The sequence below is a fragment of the Leuresthes tenuis genome, unplaced genomic scaffold, assembly GCF_036924035.1.
Source record: "Leuresthes tenuis unplaced genomic scaffold, fLeuTen1.0.hap1 SCAF_21, whole genome shotgun sequence".
NCBI classification, from domain to species: domain Eukaryota; kingdom Metazoa; phylum Chordata; class Actinopteri; order Atheriniformes; family Atherinopsidae; genus Leuresthes; species Leuresthes tenuis.
In genome coordinates, this window is record NW_027325375.1 from 15981426 (window position 1) to 16000883 (window position 19458).

Genomic DNA, 19458 nt, shown 5'->3' on the forward strand with positions numbered 1-19458 from the left:
GAGTGAATCTAGGACATGAAGGCAGGCATGCAGTAGATTAATTTACTTATTCCATTACCCACTTTCCCATTTTAACAATTTTCCTTTCATTTCACTGTCTTATCATTCAGCCTCAGAGCTCATTTAGAGGTATGTCTATTAGCCACACACAGACACATGTGCATACTTGCATGAAGGAAGGCAAACAAACACGGACCACCTCGGCTGTTTGAGGACACTTTCTGTTTAATGTTATTTATAAACAGCTTTCCAGCCTGGCATTGTTTGATAACCACATAGAAAATGTTTGGGCCGCACAAGGGAAGAGAGGAGAGGGAAATAATGTGGTGGTATGTGTGAATGTGCATGTCAGGAGGCAGAAGAGAAAGGAGCGACAAAGGAGAAGGCAAAGAGAATAAGCAGGCTGACAAGGAGAGGAGGAGGGGAAGGAATGAATAGAGGGTAGGGAAATACAGGAGGGAGAGCAGAGAGGGCAGTGCAGTGTATTGTTTATCTTGAATGAGTCAGCAAAACAAACAGACAAAACAGAAAGCCAAAAAATGTAGTAATTATAATAATGTTAAAAAAATTACAAAGTTCCAGCCTCTAGCTCCCTGTTCATTTTTCACAGGAACTACTGAGACACAACAGAGAGCCAGTTTCTCCAGGTTTCCTTTTTTTTTTCTTTTTTTTTTTCTAACAAAAGTCATCCACACGGGAATAAACAGACACAATTTACATCACCTCTTAGTTCACAGCAGCACAAACATATTCACTGGTAGGGATCTCTAATCCTACATGTCAGAACAATGACACCAGTGACACCAGGTTTCTGAACATCCCCGACACCGAGATAGATAGACAAGAAAAGGCGGGGCCCCAGCAGGACACACACACAAGCAGGGTACAAATGTGGCCCCTACCTTTGGATTCCCTTCCAGACAAGGTGATTTTAGGCAGCTAGCAAACCATACTCAGAATTTCTTTGTGCTTGTGGTCAGCCTTTTGCAATTATAATTTTTTTACATTAGTCACATTTTTCTTATGTGGGCAGCTAGTAAAAAAGGGATAGACTTTATTTCCTTATTGTGCTGTAAGAAATAAAGAAACCTTAAGCTTTACTGGCCAGTTAAAGTACCCAGATGACCCGTGTGTGTTTGTACAGCTTTCATTCATTGTAATTTGAACACTTGATACTTTGAACAAGTTAGTCTGAAAAACTTGAGATCTAAAGTCAAAGCCGAGAGCGTTTGTGATGCTCAGTTCTATGATTTGAAAGCCCCGGACTAACGGGGAGGTCAGAAGTCTGCAGTGGGCTGTGAAGGTGATTGATCGAGGTTTGTCAGGGTCTGAGTGTGCTTTAACCCCTCCAGTTGAAAAGGTGGTGTCCCACAGTTCTCTCTGTCCTTATTAATTCCTGAAGAAGAGTCCTGGGCCTCCAAAGGGGTTGAGGGATTTTCTTTCCTCAGTCATAGCAGCAATGAAATCCAAAACTCCAATCTGGCTTGCAGATAATAGAGTCCATCTGTTCTGGAGCACACCAAATACGGTAGAGAAGAGGAAGAAATTTAGTTGTTTGTGAGTCCCTTTTCTCTCTGGTGATCATCACGTTCCTAACGGCTTTTGCTCACCAGTTTCTCCGGTGAATCTTCCTCATTCTTATTTAGAAAAAAAAAAATTCCTGTGACTATTTGGATTGAATGATCTGTTTGTATGGTACATAGCCTCCACAGGATTTCAGAAGAAAGTGCATATCAATTTCAGGAAATCAGAAGTTGTATGTGTCAGGCAAGTGCCTCAGCCAATGACAGACACAAGCCTGGAGGCTTTCCTAAGCCTGGAGAGATGAGTTTTGTGTTTTGAAGCCAGTGAGGTTGAAGAGTGAATTAAATTGTTTCTTGCCTCTAGAATTTGTCCTTAACGGAAAATGGCTCCCATTAGGCACTCTTGATGTCTAGCTTCCTTCTACACACATGGCTTCAGTTTTTCTTTTCTACAGCGAATATCATATAAACAGTAACACAGATATCTTCACTCACTCATTCATACTGAATGGGACCAATTGGCTATTAGAATGATTATTTAATTCTGAATGGCTTTTATGTTGGGATGCAAAGGCGAGGACAAATGATGGCTTTAAACAGGACTGCTTTGAATGATTGGCAGTTATGTTGTCGTCACATTTTCGGTGGTGTTTTTTAGGTGCCAAGGATACAGATATGCATTAAAACATCCATGAGACCTGGGCGTAAAGCCATTTTATCAGTAGATTGATAGTGATTATAGCTATTAGTGCTCCTTCACACTGACTCATATCACCGCCACTTGCGTCTGCAGCGCTTTGTTTTTGATCTGAAGGTGCTGTAGAGTGAGCAGAGAGACAGCAATAAATGACTGTCTTAGTAAGAGTGACAGATCAAGGTTGTGCCGAAAGAGTGCTATTGAGTTAAGAGGGTTAACTGTTTAGATACTTGCTGAGTGCTCTCCTGTTGATTTGAATTCATTTCTGGCTTGTTATTTTGTGTATCTGTACAGTTTTTATAAGCACGTGAATTCTGTAAAGCAGTTGATGGCACAGAGACAAAAGTTTTCCTGTCGTTTAACTTGCTGACATCATTAAAACATTGGGCTTAATTGTTTCCCTGACTTCCATGTATTAATTATGTCTCATAAAGGTCCCAGCAATGATATCACAGGGATACTCAATATTGGTCTTTATACATAGTTATCCATACATGCTTCCTTAAAGAGCCAGGACAGGCTGTTTCAGGAGAATGAATTATAACGTTGTATAACTAGCACGAAAGTATTCATCTCCCTTCTCAGCGTAGGATCACAAAATAGATTGACAGCATCAGAGCTGACGAGAAACAGGAAATGTAATCTGCAAGGTGTGAGCCTGCTTTATTATTAGCTCTCTGGACCCCACTTGGTGGACCAACAGAAGTTCTTGGGATGCACTTGTTCCTCCTCCTTGCATTTGTAGACATGTCATATTTACCTCCATCTGGAGTATAGTCTTTTTCATCCCCCTCCTGAAGTACCTGCACCTCATTGAGCCCCCCTTTTGCCTTGCGTCCCCGGCGGGTACAGTTTTTGCGACTTCCCTTGGGTGGCCGTGGCAGGGGTGAAGGTGAGGGCAAGCTGTACTGATCCCCATGGGGCAGGTACGGCCGCTGATGATGGTTGTGATGGTTTCTGTGACGATTCAGGTGGTTTAAAGACTCGCCTTGTTCCATCTCCCCACTAGGGGAACTGTGTGCATGACCCTCCTCTGACAAGCAACTGGGAAGCTCCTCTTTCTTCAGTGTTTTCAGGTCCTTCCCTGCCAGCTCTGGTGGTGAAACACACATCAAAGAGGAGGTGGAACCTCTGAACCGTTTAAGCCAATCCCAAAGTGACAGGGCCTTGCAGTCACACTCCCAGGGGTTGTCGTTGAGACGCAGGTACTCCAGGGCTGGCAGCAAAGACATGGTGGCACCAGTTAGCTCAGTTAGGGAGTTATTAAACAGGTACAGAGTAGTGAGACGCCGCAGGTCATGGAAAGCCTGACGATCAACCCACTGGATCTTGTTCTGGTGCAGAAGGAGCCGATCCAAGACCCCTAGACCTCGGAAAGTGTTGTGACGAAGACTCCACAGTCGATTGCCATGCAGGAAAAGATGACTAAGATTCAAAAGATCAATGAACAGGTCATCCTCGAGGAACTCCAACTGGTTGTCCTGCAAAGATTTAGAGCAAGGAGGAAAGACAGAAAATAATATTAAAGTAGGTTACATTAGGTAACATCACTTAGATTATGTAATGATTAAGTTACATTGATTTATTCTACTGTGAATCCTTATCTGTTCTTTAGTATAACCAGTAGGTTACCCCTCAACGATCAGGTCAGCAACACGCAGTGTACCAAGAACATCACAATATTCTATATTATACAACATAATGGAAAGGTTTGTTGTGTCACATAGATTACAGTTGACCACTGTAGTTGTAAGAAAGCTGTACCGCTGTATGCAGGTTGATTATGTAATCTGTCATCTATACAGTTTTCATAGGCTAGGGTGAGAATTGGGTGAGAGTTACTGTGCTACTGAACAGCTCTAATATTCTGTATATTTGATGACCTGTTGCATAGAACTCGCAGACAATGTAAGAATGCTGCAAAACATGTCAAGCTGTAACCTTCAGCCACACACACTCAGCATCCCTTCTGTAAGTTCTGTGAATAAATAAATGATTTCCTTATGTTATGATTTCCGGTTTTCCCACATAGATGCCAACAAAAGTACTTTAGGTTACTTTAGTACAAGGGAAGTTTGTTCAGTTATCCTGAGCTGAAAAGTTCAACACAACAAAGAAAAAGCTAATATCTGTTGGAAATTAAACAGCAAATGTTGTTATACGTCATTGTGTTTTCTGTTTAGCTGTCATGTTTTATTCTCAAATATGAAAATGTTGTTGCCTTTTCTTAACAACTCTGCTAAGATTTGTACCTTGGGACCCCCGTAATTTGTGGTATTTTAACTACACTCAGAAACAAGTGATCAAGTTCCAATTCATTCACAGCAAGTGCTAAATCTGGCTGATGGACAAATTAAGCTGTTGATGGGATAATGGCTGCAGATGCAATTTGTGGTGGATATAAAATAATGCTTTTCAAGCACCTGTAGGTACAGATACTGGAGATTATGTAGGCCTGCAAAGATCCCTGCAGGCAGGCTGAGCAGCCCACAGTGATACAGGTGCAGGGCATGTAGCCGACCCAGTCCAAGGAATGTATCTGAAGCAATGGCCTTTAGGTGTCTATTATCCCCCAGGTCAAGCTCTTCAAGGCGGTCAAAACCATGAAGGGTGGATGGTTGTATATAGGAGATGTTGTTGGAGTAAAGCCACAACATGGTGGTGGTGGGGGAGAAGTGGCCACGGAGAAGCCTTTGGATCTTGTTGTTTTGCAAGAAGACACGCTCACTCTGAGCTGGGATGCCCTCAGGCACGGCATGGAAGTTGTGGGCCTGGCAGGAAACTGTGCTAGGTGAAGTGTAGCAGATGCAGTGACGAGGGCAGGGCAGAGAGAGATCCAGGCCCCACAGCACCAACAGTAACTCCACCCCACCATAACCTGAGACAAGAGAGATATGGAAGGACAGAGTCAGAGATACAGGCAGAGCTAATCAAATTAATACAGCAGAGACTCCATTGTCAGATATATCCTGAATAAAGCACTTATTGATCTCAGTTTATAAGGACAACAACCAGCATGGTTCAGAGGACACAAATTACTATGCAGACACAAATCTCTCTCAAACACACACCTAAGCTCAAAAACATTTTTTGTTGTATCTTGAGCCCACTCTTTCAACCATTTGCATATAACCTTTCCTACCCTTCACTGTTATATTTATCTTAAGCTCAAAGACCAAGTTCCTAATTCACAAGACCTTTTCTTTTCTTGCTAAGCAAAGCCTTGAATATACAAGAAGTCCCCTTTCTCTACAAAACACAGACATACTTGCAAGCGTGTGATGTAGTTCATTGTGTGGCAGCACGATAATCACAAAGTTCTTTGCAACTATCTTGACATTATGGGACACAAACAGACACACACATCAACCAGTCATGCACAGCATTATATCCTTTGGTTATCTTCTAAAGGTGACAGAAACTCTGTACCATGTAACCGCTTACCATCGAACACGCAACACACCTGAAATGCATCCCCACAATAAGAAAAACTAAGAAAAGAACGAGGGAGAGGAGGCAAAGGAATCATCTGCAGCAGGCCTGTGAAGTGGATATTACTTTTTTGTCTGCAGATTCCCGTCATGTCACTCAATTATTTATTTATTTGACTCTCTCTTTCCAGCCTCGGATCATTTCAGTGTTTGATGTATCTTAGGGCTGCAGATAAGGGGAAGAAAACAGACAGACTGATCCTGGGAGTAATTTCCAAACAAAGCCAGAGATAAAAAGCAATCTGAATATGATGTGTCCAGCCGCCTTAGGTTATATTTGTCTGTCTGTCCTCAGTTAAACCCAGTGTAGTATGTCATTTTGAGTACAGTTAAGACATTTAGGGCAGTTGTAACAACTTTGCAGGGCTGTGTAAGGCTTACGACTTAGTTTACTATGGATTTTTGGCAAAACTTCTAATAGTTGGCTAGGACAAAGCTGCTCTTTTAAAGAATCACATAATCTGAAATGTGTGCAAAGGACACAGGAGTATTATCCCATGTCAGTGTGACCTGGAGCCACTGGTAACATAATGCGCATGTTTATGTTTGTCGGTATGTCTGTCTTCGTGTATGTGACATTTGTTCTGAGAAGTATGTTTACTTTGACAAGTGTGACCTTTTCTTCTAAAAGATAAATCAAGTAAACATAAATGTCGGAGGCAGATGTCATCATGGCAGCCCATCTTTATTCCTGTCTTTTGCCAATAGCTAATGAATTCTATGCAAAACTTTAATGAATATTCATAGATATGGATGATCGAGCAACAACTACTTAATAATTTGTGAATTTGTGCATGTTTTTACTATTTAATCTGGAATAAAAATGAATAATTTAGTATCAAATTTATGAAACATAAAATACTGATGTATGATTAAAACTGTAAAACATATTTTATAACTCACCACACTTAATTTCATAATCAGCAATGAGCCTGTTTAAAAAAGAAAAAGAAGTTGGGACAGTTTCATGTTTACCACCAACTTTCATCATCCTTATTTTCAACAACACTTCTTGGGAACTGTGGTGCTTTTTAAGTGCTTTTGAAAGCTAAATGTTTTGTCGGTGTCGCTGCTCAACAGTATAAAGTATAGATTCATGTAGTTGTAATAATTGTAAAATCTCAGGCCCGGGCTGCTGCAACTGGTGTGACTGCGTGGTTTGTTTGTTTCTTTGGTTGGTTGTTTTTTTTGTTTGTTTTTGTTGTTTGTTTGTTTTTTGTAGAGGTCCTCTGGGGTGAGGAGGGGTGGGGCGGGTGGGGGCCTTCTGGGGGTACAGTAGCTCCCGGATTATGGTCGCTGCAGGCCCCGAGCCTGGTGGACATCAGGCCCTCCTGCTCTGTGGCGGGTCCCAGGTAACGGGGGTGCCTATTGCAGCCAGTCTCTGGCTGCCCTCTCCCCCTGGTCTATATCCCCATACCTCTCTCCCTTCTGGCTCCTGTACACAGTACACACTCACACATGTAGGGTTTTGGGGGCGTGTGTGTTCTGTGGGGTGTAGTGGATGGGGCCACGTAGGTGGTCCCCTTGGCTGCACTCTGCAGTTTCCCGCCCCTGTTTTATTTACACCTTAGACATTACTACTTATCAAACTCACACACACACATTAGGTCTTGGGGGGTGGTTGCACTGAGTGGTATCTAGTGGGCCCCTCAATTTTAATCGCTCACTATTAGAAAATATTGAAGAGCCAGAAGGGTGAGGGAAGGGGTCGCAACTTCATCCACCTGTGAGCACGTCTGGCCTGGCGGGGTCAGTGGGCCGTTGCCCCTGGTTCCCGGGGGGCCTTTGCCCTATGCTTATGGGGGCTCTTTCTGGGGGCTTCATCTGCGGTCTTCTGGGTGGATGTGTGGCTTCCTCTGCGGTCTTCTGGGTGGGCTTCCTGGGCTCTGTGCTCCGTGGAGGCTGCTGGTGGCCTGGGTTTTGTGGCCCTCTCTGCCTGCTTCTGATTGCTGGTGAGGGCTGTGGATTGTGACTCTGTACACTTATACACTCATAACTAAGCAGGGTTATCATGTAGGTCCTGTGCCATGGGTATTGCATGTTCACGCACACACACACACATTCATTAGCCCAGTAGCATGCTTGCTAAGCAGTTGATGTGTTATCCTGTGGTTTCAGTTCATCTATATCCACAGATTGCCGCTACTTGTGCTTGTTTTTGTTTGTTTGTTTTTTCTCTGCTTGTCTGCTTTCAGGTGCTCCTGGTGGCGCTAAGGCTGGATTCCCCACAGAGGCCGTGGACTGATTATTACTGTCTTATTTTGTTTTTACAGGTGTAGCAGCTGGTTGTCTGGTTTTTGTTTCTATTTTTGTTCTGTTTCCTCTTCTTTGCTCTTCTTCTTTCCTTGTCCCCCAGTCCGGTTCGGCTCTATTACATGTTATATATTGTAAACAAAAATAAATAAATAGGCAGTGTCACAATTTACGTTCTGTTTCATGTCTTGTCTCGTCACTTCCTGTTTTATCTTGAAAAATCACTGACCTTCCCCTCTCGTTTCAGGTATCTTGCTCTTCCTCCCGTGTCAGGCGTCTGATTGTCTTCCCTGATTCCCAAGTGTTTACACATGTTCCCCTCGGTCCCTCATGTGTTCAAATAATCTGCGTTTCCCTTGTCTTGTGCCAGTATGTTGTCTCCGTTTGAGCTACATTATCAGCCTTTTGTCTTGAGCCATAGTTTACCTTGATCCATAGATTCCACGAGCCTGCAGTGCTATCTTGTTTTGTAAATTATTCTTGTTCTTAGTCATAGTTTATTTATTAATACAGTAAGTTTTCATAGCCTTGTTTGTTCCTCCGTTTTCAAGGAGAGATTTTTTGTTGCAACCTTTCATAGTTGCCTCCGTTAAAGGAGAGCTTTAAGTTAATCGTTAAAGTTTCATAGTGCCTCTGTTTTGTTAAGAGTGGGTCTTTTGTTAAATCCACCTCATTAGAAGAGCATGAGAGTTTGTTTGTTACTGTTCATAGCTTTTCTGTTTTCCTCCCAGTTTGGAGAGATTTATGTTGGTTAACTTTCATAGCTGCGCTCATCCTCTGCCATAGTTACTGAGGAGAGTGCTTAGGTTTCCACAGCTTGTTATTTTGCTCTGCCTGGAGATCGCCCTGCCTTGCTGTGCTCTGTGTGCTTTCTTTAAGTAATAAACACCTCTTTAAATCCAAACTGACCCTGCACTTGTGTCCTGAATCCAAGGTACCTGACAGGCAGTTGATGGGCATCAAGGGGAGCTTTACATTTATAAAGCTTCCCTTGGCAAAGCAAATCTGTTTGGCATAAAAGGTATTCAGATTATAATTCTGCTGCCATAAAGCTGGACAGGACAAGGGGGAAAAAAATTGCAGAATGTGATTTGGCATTTGCTGAAAGAAATGCTGAGCTGTCACCTTATCGTGGTGGGGGAGTTTGCGTGCCCCAATGAGTCTAGGAGCTATGTTGCCCGGGGCTTTAAGCCCCTGGTAGGGTCACCCAAGGCAAACAGATCCTAGATGAGGGACCAGACAAAGAACAGCTCAAAAGACTCCTTATGATGAACAAAAAATTTGGACCTCGTGATCCCTTGCCCGGATATGGGACACCGGGGCCTCCCCCCGGAGCCAGGCCCGGGGGTGGGGCCCGGCAGCGGGCGCCTGGTGGCCGGGTCTGTGCCCATGGGGCTCGGTCGGGCATAGCCCGAAATGATGACGTGGGTCCCCCTTCCGACGGGCTCACCACCCGTGGGAGGGGCCAAGGGGGTCGGGTGCGATGTGAGCTGGGTAGCGGCCGAAGGCAGAGGCCTTGGCGGTCTGATCCTCGGCTACTGAAGCTAGCTCTTGGGACGTGGAATGTCACCTCTCTGTTGGGGAAGGAGCCGGAGCTGGTGCGCGAGGCTGAGCGGTTCCGGCTAGATATAGTCGGACTCACCTCGACGCACGGCTTGGGCTCTGGAACCAGTCCTCTTGAGAGGGGTTGGACTCTCTTCCACTCTGGAGTTGCCCGTGGTGAGAGGCGCAGAGCAGGTGTGGGCATACTTATTGCCCCCCGGCTGTGTGCCAGTACATTGGGGTTTACCCCAGTGAACGAGAGGGTAGCCTCCCTCCGCCTTCGGGTGGGGGGACGAGTCCTGACTGTTGTTTGTGCCTATGCGCCAAACAGCAGTTCAGAGTACCCACCCTTTTTGGAGTCTCTGGGGGAGGCACTGGAGAATGCTCCTACCGGAGACTCCCTCGTTCTGCTGGGGGACTTCAATGCTCACGTGGGCAATGACAGTGAGACCTGGAGGGGTGTGATTGGGAGGAACGGCCCCCCCGATCTGAACCAGAGTGGTGTTATGTTGTTGGACTTCTGTGCTGGTCATGGACTGTCCATAACGAACACCATGTTCAGACATAAGGGTGTCCATATGTGCACTTGGCACCAAGACACCCTTGGCCGCAGTTCGATGATCGACTTTGTGGTTGTATCATCGGACTTGCGGCCGTATGTCCTGGACACTCGGGTGAAGAGAGGGGCGGAGCTGTCAACTGATCACCACCTGGTGGTGAGTTGGCTCCGCTGGTGGGGGAGGATGCCGATCAGACCTGGCAGGCCCAAACGTATTGTGAGGGTCTGCTGGGAGCGTTTGTCAGAATCCCCCGTCAGAAGGAGCTTTAACTCCCACCTCCGGCAGAGCTTCAACCATATCCCGGGGGAGGTGGGGGACATTGAGTCCGAATGGGCCATGTTCCGTGACTCCATTGCCGAGGCAGCTGATCGGAGTTGTGGCCGTAAGGTGGTCGGTGCCTGTCGTGGCAGCAACCCTCGAACCTGCTGGTGGACACCAGTGGTGAGGGAAGCCGTCAAGCTGAAGAAGGAGTCCTATCGGGCCTTTTTGGCCAGTGGGACCCTGGAAGCAGCTGATAGGTACCGACAGGCCAGACGGGCTGCGGCTTCGGCGGTTGCTGAGGCAAAAACTCGGGCCTGGGAGGAGTTCGGTGAGACCATGGAGAACGATTTCCGGACGGCCTCGAAGAGATTCTGGTCCACCATCCGGCGTCTCAGGGGGGGGAAGCGGCTCACAGTCAACACTGTTTACAGTGGGGACGGGTCTTTGCTGACCTCAACTAGGGATGTTGTGAGTCGGTGGGGGGAGTACTTCGAGGAACTCCTCAATCCTACCAACACGTGCTCGGAAGAGGCAGAGTCGGAGAGCTCGGAGACGGGGCCTCCCATTTCTGGGGCTGAGGTTGCCGAGGTGGTCAAAAAGCTCCTCGGTGGCAAGGCCCCGGGGGTGGATGAGGTCCGTCCTGAGTTTCTCAAGGCTCTGGATGTTGTAGGGCTGTCTTGGCTGACACGCCTCTGCAGCATCGCGTGGACATCGGGGACAGTGCCTCTGGACTGGCAGATTGGGGTGGTGGTCCCCCTCTTTAAAAAGGGGGACCGGAGGGTGTGTTCCAACTATAGGGGTATCACACTCCTCAGCCTCCCTGGTAAGGTCTATTCGGGGGTATTGGAGAGGAGGATCCGTCGGATAATCGAGCCTCGGATTCAGGAGATGCAGTGTGGCTTTCGTCCTGGCCGTGGAACAGTGGACCAGCTCTATACCCTCGGCAGGATCCTGGAGGGTGCATGGGAGTTCGCCCAACCAGTCTATATGTGTTTTGTGGACTTGGAGAAAGCGTTCGACCGTGTCCCTCGTGGAGTCCTGTGGGGGGTGCTCCGGGAATATGGAGTGCCGGACCCCTTGATAGGGTCCGTTCGGTCTCTGTATGACCGGTGCCAGAGTTTGGTCCGCATTGCCGGCAGTAAGTCGGATACGTTTCCGGTGAGAGTTGGACTCCGTCAGGGCTGCCCTTTGTCACCGATTCTGTTCCTAACTTTTATGGACAGAATTTCTAGGCGCAGCCAGGGCGTTGAGGGTGTCCGATTTGGCGACCTCAGAATCGGGTCTCTGCTTTTTGCAGATGATGTGGTTCTGTTAGCGTCGTCAGGCCGTGACCTTCAGCTCTCACTGGAGCGATTCGCAGCCGAGTGTGAAGCGGCTGGGATGAGAATCAGCACCTCCAAATCCGAGACTATGGTTCTCAGCCGGAAAAGGGTGGAATGCTCTCTCCGGGTCGGGAATGAGATCCTTCCCCAAGTGGAGGAGTTCAAGTATCTCGGGGTCTTGTTCACGAGTGAGGGACGAATGGAGCGGGAGATTGACGGGCGGATCGGTGCGGCGTCTGCAGTGTTGCGGGCTCTGCACCGACCCGTCGTTGTGAAGAGGGAGCTGAGCCAGAAGGCGAAGCTCTCTACTTACTGGTCAATCTACGTTCCCATCCTCACCTATGGTCACGAGTTGTGGGTAGTGACCAAAAGAACAAGATCGCGAATACAAGCGGCCGAAATGGGTTTCCTCCGCAGGGTGTCTGGGCTCTCCCTTAGAGATAGGGTGAGAAGCTCAGTCATCCGGGAGGGGCTCGGAGTAGAACCGCTGCTCCTCCGCATTGAGAGGAGTCAGATGAGGTGGCTCGGGCATCTGGTTAGGATGCCCCCTGGGCGCCTCCCTGGGGAGGTGTTCCGGGCACGTCCCACTGGGAGGAGACCCCGGGGAAGACCCAGGACACGCTGGAGAGACTATGTCTCTCGGCTGGCCTGGGAACGCCTCGGGGTCCCCCCGGAAGAGCTGGAGGAAGTGGCCGGGGACAGAGACGTCTGGGTTTCTCTGCTCAAGCTGCTGCCCCCGCGACCCGACCCCCGGATAAGCGGCAGATGATGGATGGATGGATGAAAGAAAGACATGAGATGTAATTTGAGCATGCACATCTTCATAACCTGTATATATAATTCAGCATTAACAGATTAGCATGTTGCCCATTCCATGTGAATTTATGGACCCCGTACCATCAATAACAAATTAATGTAGCACGATTAAATGGTCAAATATTATTGCTCTTAGCTGTATTGTGCCATACAGCAGCTATTCAGTCTCTTAGTATATCAGAATTGTTTTAGCTCTCTGGTCTTCAGTCTTTTCCTCATTTGCTTTACCAGTAGTGGGTCTACATGATGAGATTAATTTGATTATAGCTATAGTTGGATTATGCTCCTTATTTGAGCAAGGGTAATTATTCTATGATATATGCCGGTGAATAAATCAAATCATTGGCACAAAGCATGTCATACCCCAGTATGATAGGTGGTGCTGTACCCATTTAAACTATTGGTAATAGAGCCACTTCCGGTGACCCTGGGAAAAAATCTCGAACATGCGCAGAACGCAAAGTCCAACTCACCATGTGCGTCACCGTCTACAAGCACGTTTAGTGTGACTATCAACAGAGTTATCACGGGGTCTTAATCCGACTGCGAGTAACCTGATCCGGTCCAATTTGTTGTCAGACTAAGGTGTATACATGAACTTAATAACTCTATAGTTGCTATAGTTGAGTTATGCTCCTTATCTGAGCAAGGATAATTATCCTTGGATATATAGCGGTGAATGAATGAAATCACTGGCACAAAGCATGTCATACCCCAGTAGGATAGGTAGCGCTGTACCCATCTTAACTATCGTTAATAGAGCCACTTCCGGTTGACGTCTTCACCACCAACAACAACAACAACAAAACTAAGGCATTCGAGAAAGATGACGAACGAAGAGCAAGATGAAGCTACGTCCCCCTACATTTGTTATGAGCATGGTTATGGCACAGACGCGTTGTTTATTTCTTTCTCATGTCAGCGACAACAACAGTAATATCGTCTCTTTCGACTTCCGGGTGACGATCCCGGGAAAAAATCTCAAGCATGTGCAGAACGCTCAATCCTGTCGTCCATATGCACGTTCAGTGTACATTTGGATCGAGTTATCTTGGGGTCTTAATTCGATTGCAAGTAACCCGATCCGATCCGTTTTTTGTCATATTAAGGTGTCTACCTGAACTGAATAACTAAATCTTATTGTAATTTAGCCATTAATCCGATCCGATGGCACTCATGTACACAGAGTGTAATTTAGCTATTAATCCGATTTTTGCAATGCCGTGTAACCCCACTGAGTCTGTCTATGTCATCCTTGCTTGCTTCATGCATCTCTGCTGCAGAACATTCACCCTTGCATTCTTCACAGCTTTATCTCCATGTGCTGCTCTGCCCCACCTGCTGTGCCTGTTACAAAGGTGTAAAGCTGATGTTTGTTACTTTGTGTGTGTGTGTTTGGGACGGGAGGTCTTTTTTTGGAGGATCCTACTTATAATCATTTGACATCACTTGATTTGGGTCTTTGCTTGAGTAGAAGCTTTGCTTACTTTTTTGTCAATTTCTTTCTGTTATTTTGACATGGCGGTAACACTAGCTGTTTGTTGGACATCTTATAGACTTCATGTTTTGGTAAAAACCCACTCCTATGCCATCATAGGGGGTTCCAACCTCAGCTGCATCACAAATCACAATTGTGATCTCTCTTTTGTTGATATAAGTTTACAATGTTCAACTAACCAATAGTCTGTTACCACATGTCCTGTTTTATTTTAATAATTCATTTTATTTTTCTAAAAACTTTCTCCATTACAAGTTTGCTTGATGCATGCTTATGATTTTGCTCCTGGCATTAGTTTGCATTTCCAATTGCTTTTGCTCCCTTGTTGCCTTTTGTTTACCCCCGCAGTGTTTAGATTTTTATCTATATTTTCATCATTGCTGTATATCTGACATTCTCTTTACCCCTTTCATTCTTTCCAATTATATCCCCTATCTTTCTGCTTTTTTTTCTTCATGCACTGTAGCGTGTAAGTGTTTCCCATCTGAAGTGAATGTGAGCTGACTTGTGCTAATCTCTGCCTGCATATTAAATGTGGGTATTTGTTTTAAGTTTACAGAGTGAAAAACAGAGATGATGGTCTTTGATAGAGAAGCTGTAGTGTTGATTCAGATAGATGGCACTGACTTTTCTGACAGCTTCTAGTTCTTCAGACACTACCGATTTATAGTTTGTCTTATAAAACACTGAATTCTAGAGAGGGCGTTGGAGCTGAATTAGTCGTCTGTCCACTGTTCGTGGTTCTGTAGTCTGCACTGAATGCTCAATGGTTTGCGGTGGTTTTCTTTGGTCCTGACCAATTGCTTACTGGTCTGTGGTGTTCCTGTGGTCCGAACCAGCTGCACATGTCAGTGTCGGACATGTCAGTGGCCAATACTATCATTCTATCATACGAGTGACTATAGTAATCAGAAAAAAAACTAAAACCATTATGTCTGATTGTATAATGTGGCAGATCTGTTCACCATTGCTTACTTTCAGTGTTGATGATGAAGAGGAGGTGCTTTTCTTTTAAAAAGTTTAAAAAGTTTCAACATTTGATATGCTGTCAATGCACATCTTCTTTCTTCTCTGTAACATTTCATATAGTGTTTCAACTTTTAGAAATAAGATTGTACTAGACACAGTGTTAAACTTTTTCAAATTTCAATTTGATTGGATCTCTATCACACAAAAGACTCTGTCCATTTGCCTCTTTGTGGTTAAATACATGAATGGTTTCCACTTCATGCCAGCCATTGTCTATAACAGCAAGTGATGCTTTTGTAATCAAAACTGCTTCAGTCCTTTGCTCTCTCTGTCTCTGAGTCCATTTCCCGCTGATTGTTTGCCTAAACTCTCATCTTAGACTCCCTGGTTAGATATTTGCTGAAAGCTTCGTCAAGCACAGTTGGAGTTCAATTACAAAAGTCATTTTTTCTCTTTCACTCATTCTTATTCCTTCCCAACAATCATGTGCACACAACCACATGCAGAAAGGGGGGAAAAAATGAAAAAACAGCCCAAGTACACACGCTACTTGTCAGGCCATCATCACAACTTCCTTCTAAGAACAGCCTGGCACCTGCAAGAGACACCTGCCACTCACTCTGGGATACACAAGGAGAAAGTAAGAGAAAGTAGAGGAAGGGAGCCAGAGAGGGGAGGAATGGGCAATATCATGCTCAAAGGGAAAGAGGAACTCTTATAAGATGAAAGCAGAGGCACAGTGCGGCAGTGTGGGAGGGAAAGAGAGCAGAACGAGTAAGAGTGTAGCTAAAAATGGATGATTGGGATGACAGGGATCTGCTGTGAAGCGTAGACCATTATGTAGATAGGTGTGTGAATGTCTGTCTGCTCTGCATACAGCACAACTGCAATTTCAGACAAATCGCCATCTAATTCTGTGACCTTCTGCGAGTTGACTCAGATAAACACTCAGTGATTACACATTTGCATGGAAAAAACATTCAGTCAAAATAAAAACCCATGTTCTTCAGGTAAACACTTACATTCAAGCAGTCTCCAGGCACATGCATCCATTTTCCAACACACACAGTCAACACTAATTGGCAGCAGTGCTAGGATGTAACACTGTTGAGCAAAGAAGAGAGCACTAAACTAAGGTGAATTTACACAAGTGGCAAGGACGCAGGGAGTAAGATGCTTAGTAAGAGGGTGAAGATGCACAACTAGCTCAGGCAATCAATATAGATGCTGCTCGCCTCTTGTTAGTCATGATTTAGCTTAGCATAATCCCAAAGATCATTTCGCATTTCTCATTCAAATGATGATAAATCTCTAGCAGTTAATGAGAGATTTAAATGGCGTCATTGCTTCAAAGACACAGCTGAAATATCTCTGCAGTAAATAATCCTCCCCGCTCATATAATCTAATATAATCCATTAGCATTACATCCATCTTTATATTGGTAACAAACCAGGGCAATACCACCAGAAAATTACTAGAAAATTACTATTTTGTTATGTTGGAAGTTTCTTTTATTCCTACTACTGTGATTCTACACAAAAACACTATTAAGCACATCACTTGCTGTCTGGGCAGAGTAGGTTTAACAATTGAGTCCTAGACACAGACGTGGTTGTAGCTATACCCCTGTCTTTATTCTTGATGCTGTTTTACAACTTAAAAAGCAGCTTAGAGGTAAGGTAGTAATGCATTTGGAGTGACAGGTGTAAGAAACATACCGGAAATCCTGAAACATATTGTCCATTCGAATCAAATCAAAAACTGATATAAGTGAAGTTACCACACTGATTTGTGGTAAAGCATTTATCTGAATGACCTCAAATGTATCAGTTGATTGATAATCAGGTATGATTAATGATTAATTCACTTAATCCTGCCAAACCGAAACAACAAACGATGCACAGCTATCTTAAAGCTGTTATATTCAATTGCCAACTGACCTTTTCTCTACTTTCTGTTTAAAACGTGAATACTGTTTTGATAGATTTTCTACAACTGGCTCTCAGCTTTTGAAGTGAAGTTGAAAACACCACCACTGAGTATTTAGAATAGTCCTGTCTTGTGAACATGTAAAAGACTCAACAAGTCCAAATCGATACCATATAGGTCATTTGGTCATATCCTTTAATGTGACTCTTAACAGTGTTCTGTAAAGCCATGCCCCTACAAGTAGCGCGAGAGAGATAGAACTCTTATCTATGTTTCCACATCAGAGCAAATGCCATTCTCAAATAATTTGTTTTAGGAAAGAAATGCTCATAACAAGGAAGGAAGGAGAGTGAATGGCACTACTACGTGCAGTGATTTGTACCATATTCATTTGTGTGACTAACGTGACAACGGAAAATACTTTACTAATACTTTACTTGGTCACTTCCTACTTGTGTTAAGGCAATAACATTGCTCGGTTATGGTTTGAAAGCTATTATGGTTAGGGCAAAATACCTTCTTTTTACAATGCAGCCTTCACCTTCACAGATCCTCAATTTTGCTAGTTGCCTTGGTTACATATAAACATGACATATTATGATAAAACTCCATTTTACTATTGATATAACATCATAACGTCACCATCAGCCACCAGCAGCTGCTCTCACAAAATTACATAATCTACAAACATAATTACAGGTCATATCTGCCCTCATGAATAGTTGATGCATGGGCACATTTTTGGGAATGAGGACAGTCTCAAAAGATTGGAAAAGAAAGATCTCCTGATGGAAATAAACCTTTGTTAATTCACAAAAACACACATCTCCACTAGTTGTTGTACCTTCTAATAAGAAGGTACATATTTTTTTAACCTAACAATTTTAGGTTTTGTTAGGCATGCTAATCTGGCTTTTTACAGCTGGGAAGCAAAGTCAAAAGAAAATCCATGCACATTTAGAATTGCCTCTTTTGTTTTAACAAATCAGGAATGCCTGCTAAAAAGCTATTTTTAAAGGTATCTTACAATTAGTGCTGGTCATGTGTGGTCCATTTTTCTATTCTCTGACTGTCTTAGGTGTCTGATTCTCTGCTGCACCCCCACCTCTAGCCCCTACCCCATTGTTGTGACTTCTGCTAAGCATATAACATGGTGCCCTATTAAATATACACCCACAACTCTAATCAGAACGAATGCGTATTTGTCGGCATGTGCGACTGAGACAGAGATGAAGAGAGCAAATGCAAAAAATAACCTCTACCCCCTTTACATGCAGTAATTGGGTCATTTGAAAGGCTAAGCTTATCTCAACACTAATCAGGCTCTAATTATAGACTGAAAAACTTTGCCCATGCCTTTGTGCCAACCATACACACACAAGGACAGTCTGTTCATATGCATAATCAGAGGATGCAGGTTACAGCTTTTCCTATTTAAATCCATCCTATTAGTGGAAAGGTATAAGCGAGTGCACAGTGCTGGCCTCTTCCTTGTCATACTTACTGAAACTGTGGTAACATAGACCAGCAAAGTGACATGTCGTAGGGAAGCAGGGGGCACACTCTTATTTTGATATGGATGTATGGCATCTCCTCATGCACACATGCATTCACATATGCAGGAACCTAATACCAATGTCATAACTGACAAAAACAATACATTTTTTGGAGCTTTAATTTGAAAATAAAAGCTGTAAACATGAAAGCAAAAACAGTTTTAAAGAAAATTTAACAATATAATTTGTTTCTTTTTAACTTATCATCTCTGAATTACTTGGAGGCACTTTGATGTACAGTCACATGCTCAATTGCATCACTGTTCTTCACTCTTTTCAACAGTAGTTTTATTTAAGTATCTGCATGATCTGTATGAAGCGTTTTTTAATATAATTGTATATATACATTTTGCCATTAGGAACAGAATGCCGGGGGCTAGAACAACAGCCCATTGATTAGTGTACAACCCTCTCAAATACACACAACACACACTCAACACATACACTTATTGACATATATGCAGATATATGCAGATGTAAGGTGGCACATGCAGACTAACACACAGATAGGTGGCCCTGGTAAAGCGATCAACACTCCAATCATAAGAATTTCACAGCTGACTGAAGCTGATCTGGCAGCAGGAATCTGTGTTTGCTGAAATGATTTGTATGAAGGAGCACATGCAGCTGAAACATTTTGGCTTGTGTGTGTACATTCACACACACTGCATGCGTGTTGAGGCTGAGGGGTTGATTGCTCTCCTGTGTCATGCCATCACTAGATCTGGATTGCTCTTTGGCAGATGTCCTCTGTGTAAGGCGGTGAGAAATGAGCCTGTCCAGTAAGAGAAAGCACAGCATGGGGGCGAGCTGCTTCTTCTCTTCAAAACTGTTTGTCTAACTCTCCCAGCTCTAGGAAAATTTCACTTCCTCTTTTTGTGACTAAATCATTCCCTGCTATCTGCTCTACGCTGCAGGTATGAATCACGATTTGTCGGCCTCCTCCGCCCTCCTTCCATTTGTTGATTTAGTTTTCAATCTGTCTTTATCATAAAGCCTGTTAAAAGTACATCAAGACTTATTATTATATATATCTCACA

At 44.3% G+C, this 19458-nt stretch overlaps 1 protein-coding gene across 1 annotated transcript in view; it reads right to left on the minus strand.

Annotated features, from left to right (window-relative positions):
* Nucleotides 1-224: 224 nt before the first annotated feature.
* Nucleotides 225-19458, minus strand: part of rtn4rl1a (reticulon 4 receptor-like 1a) — an 89391-nt gene continuing 70157 nt past the window's right edge. Inside the window, exons 2-3 of the mRNA XM_072374758.1 lie at nt 4644-5098; nt 225-3701 (exon numbers count right to left, since the gene is read on the minus strand). Of these exons, the coding sequence (XP_072230859.1) occupies nt 2802-3701; nt 4644-5098 (1355 nt within the window). The 3' untranslated portion in view covers nt 225-2801. The remainder of the gene's footprint in view (nt 3702-4643; nt 5099-19458) is intronic.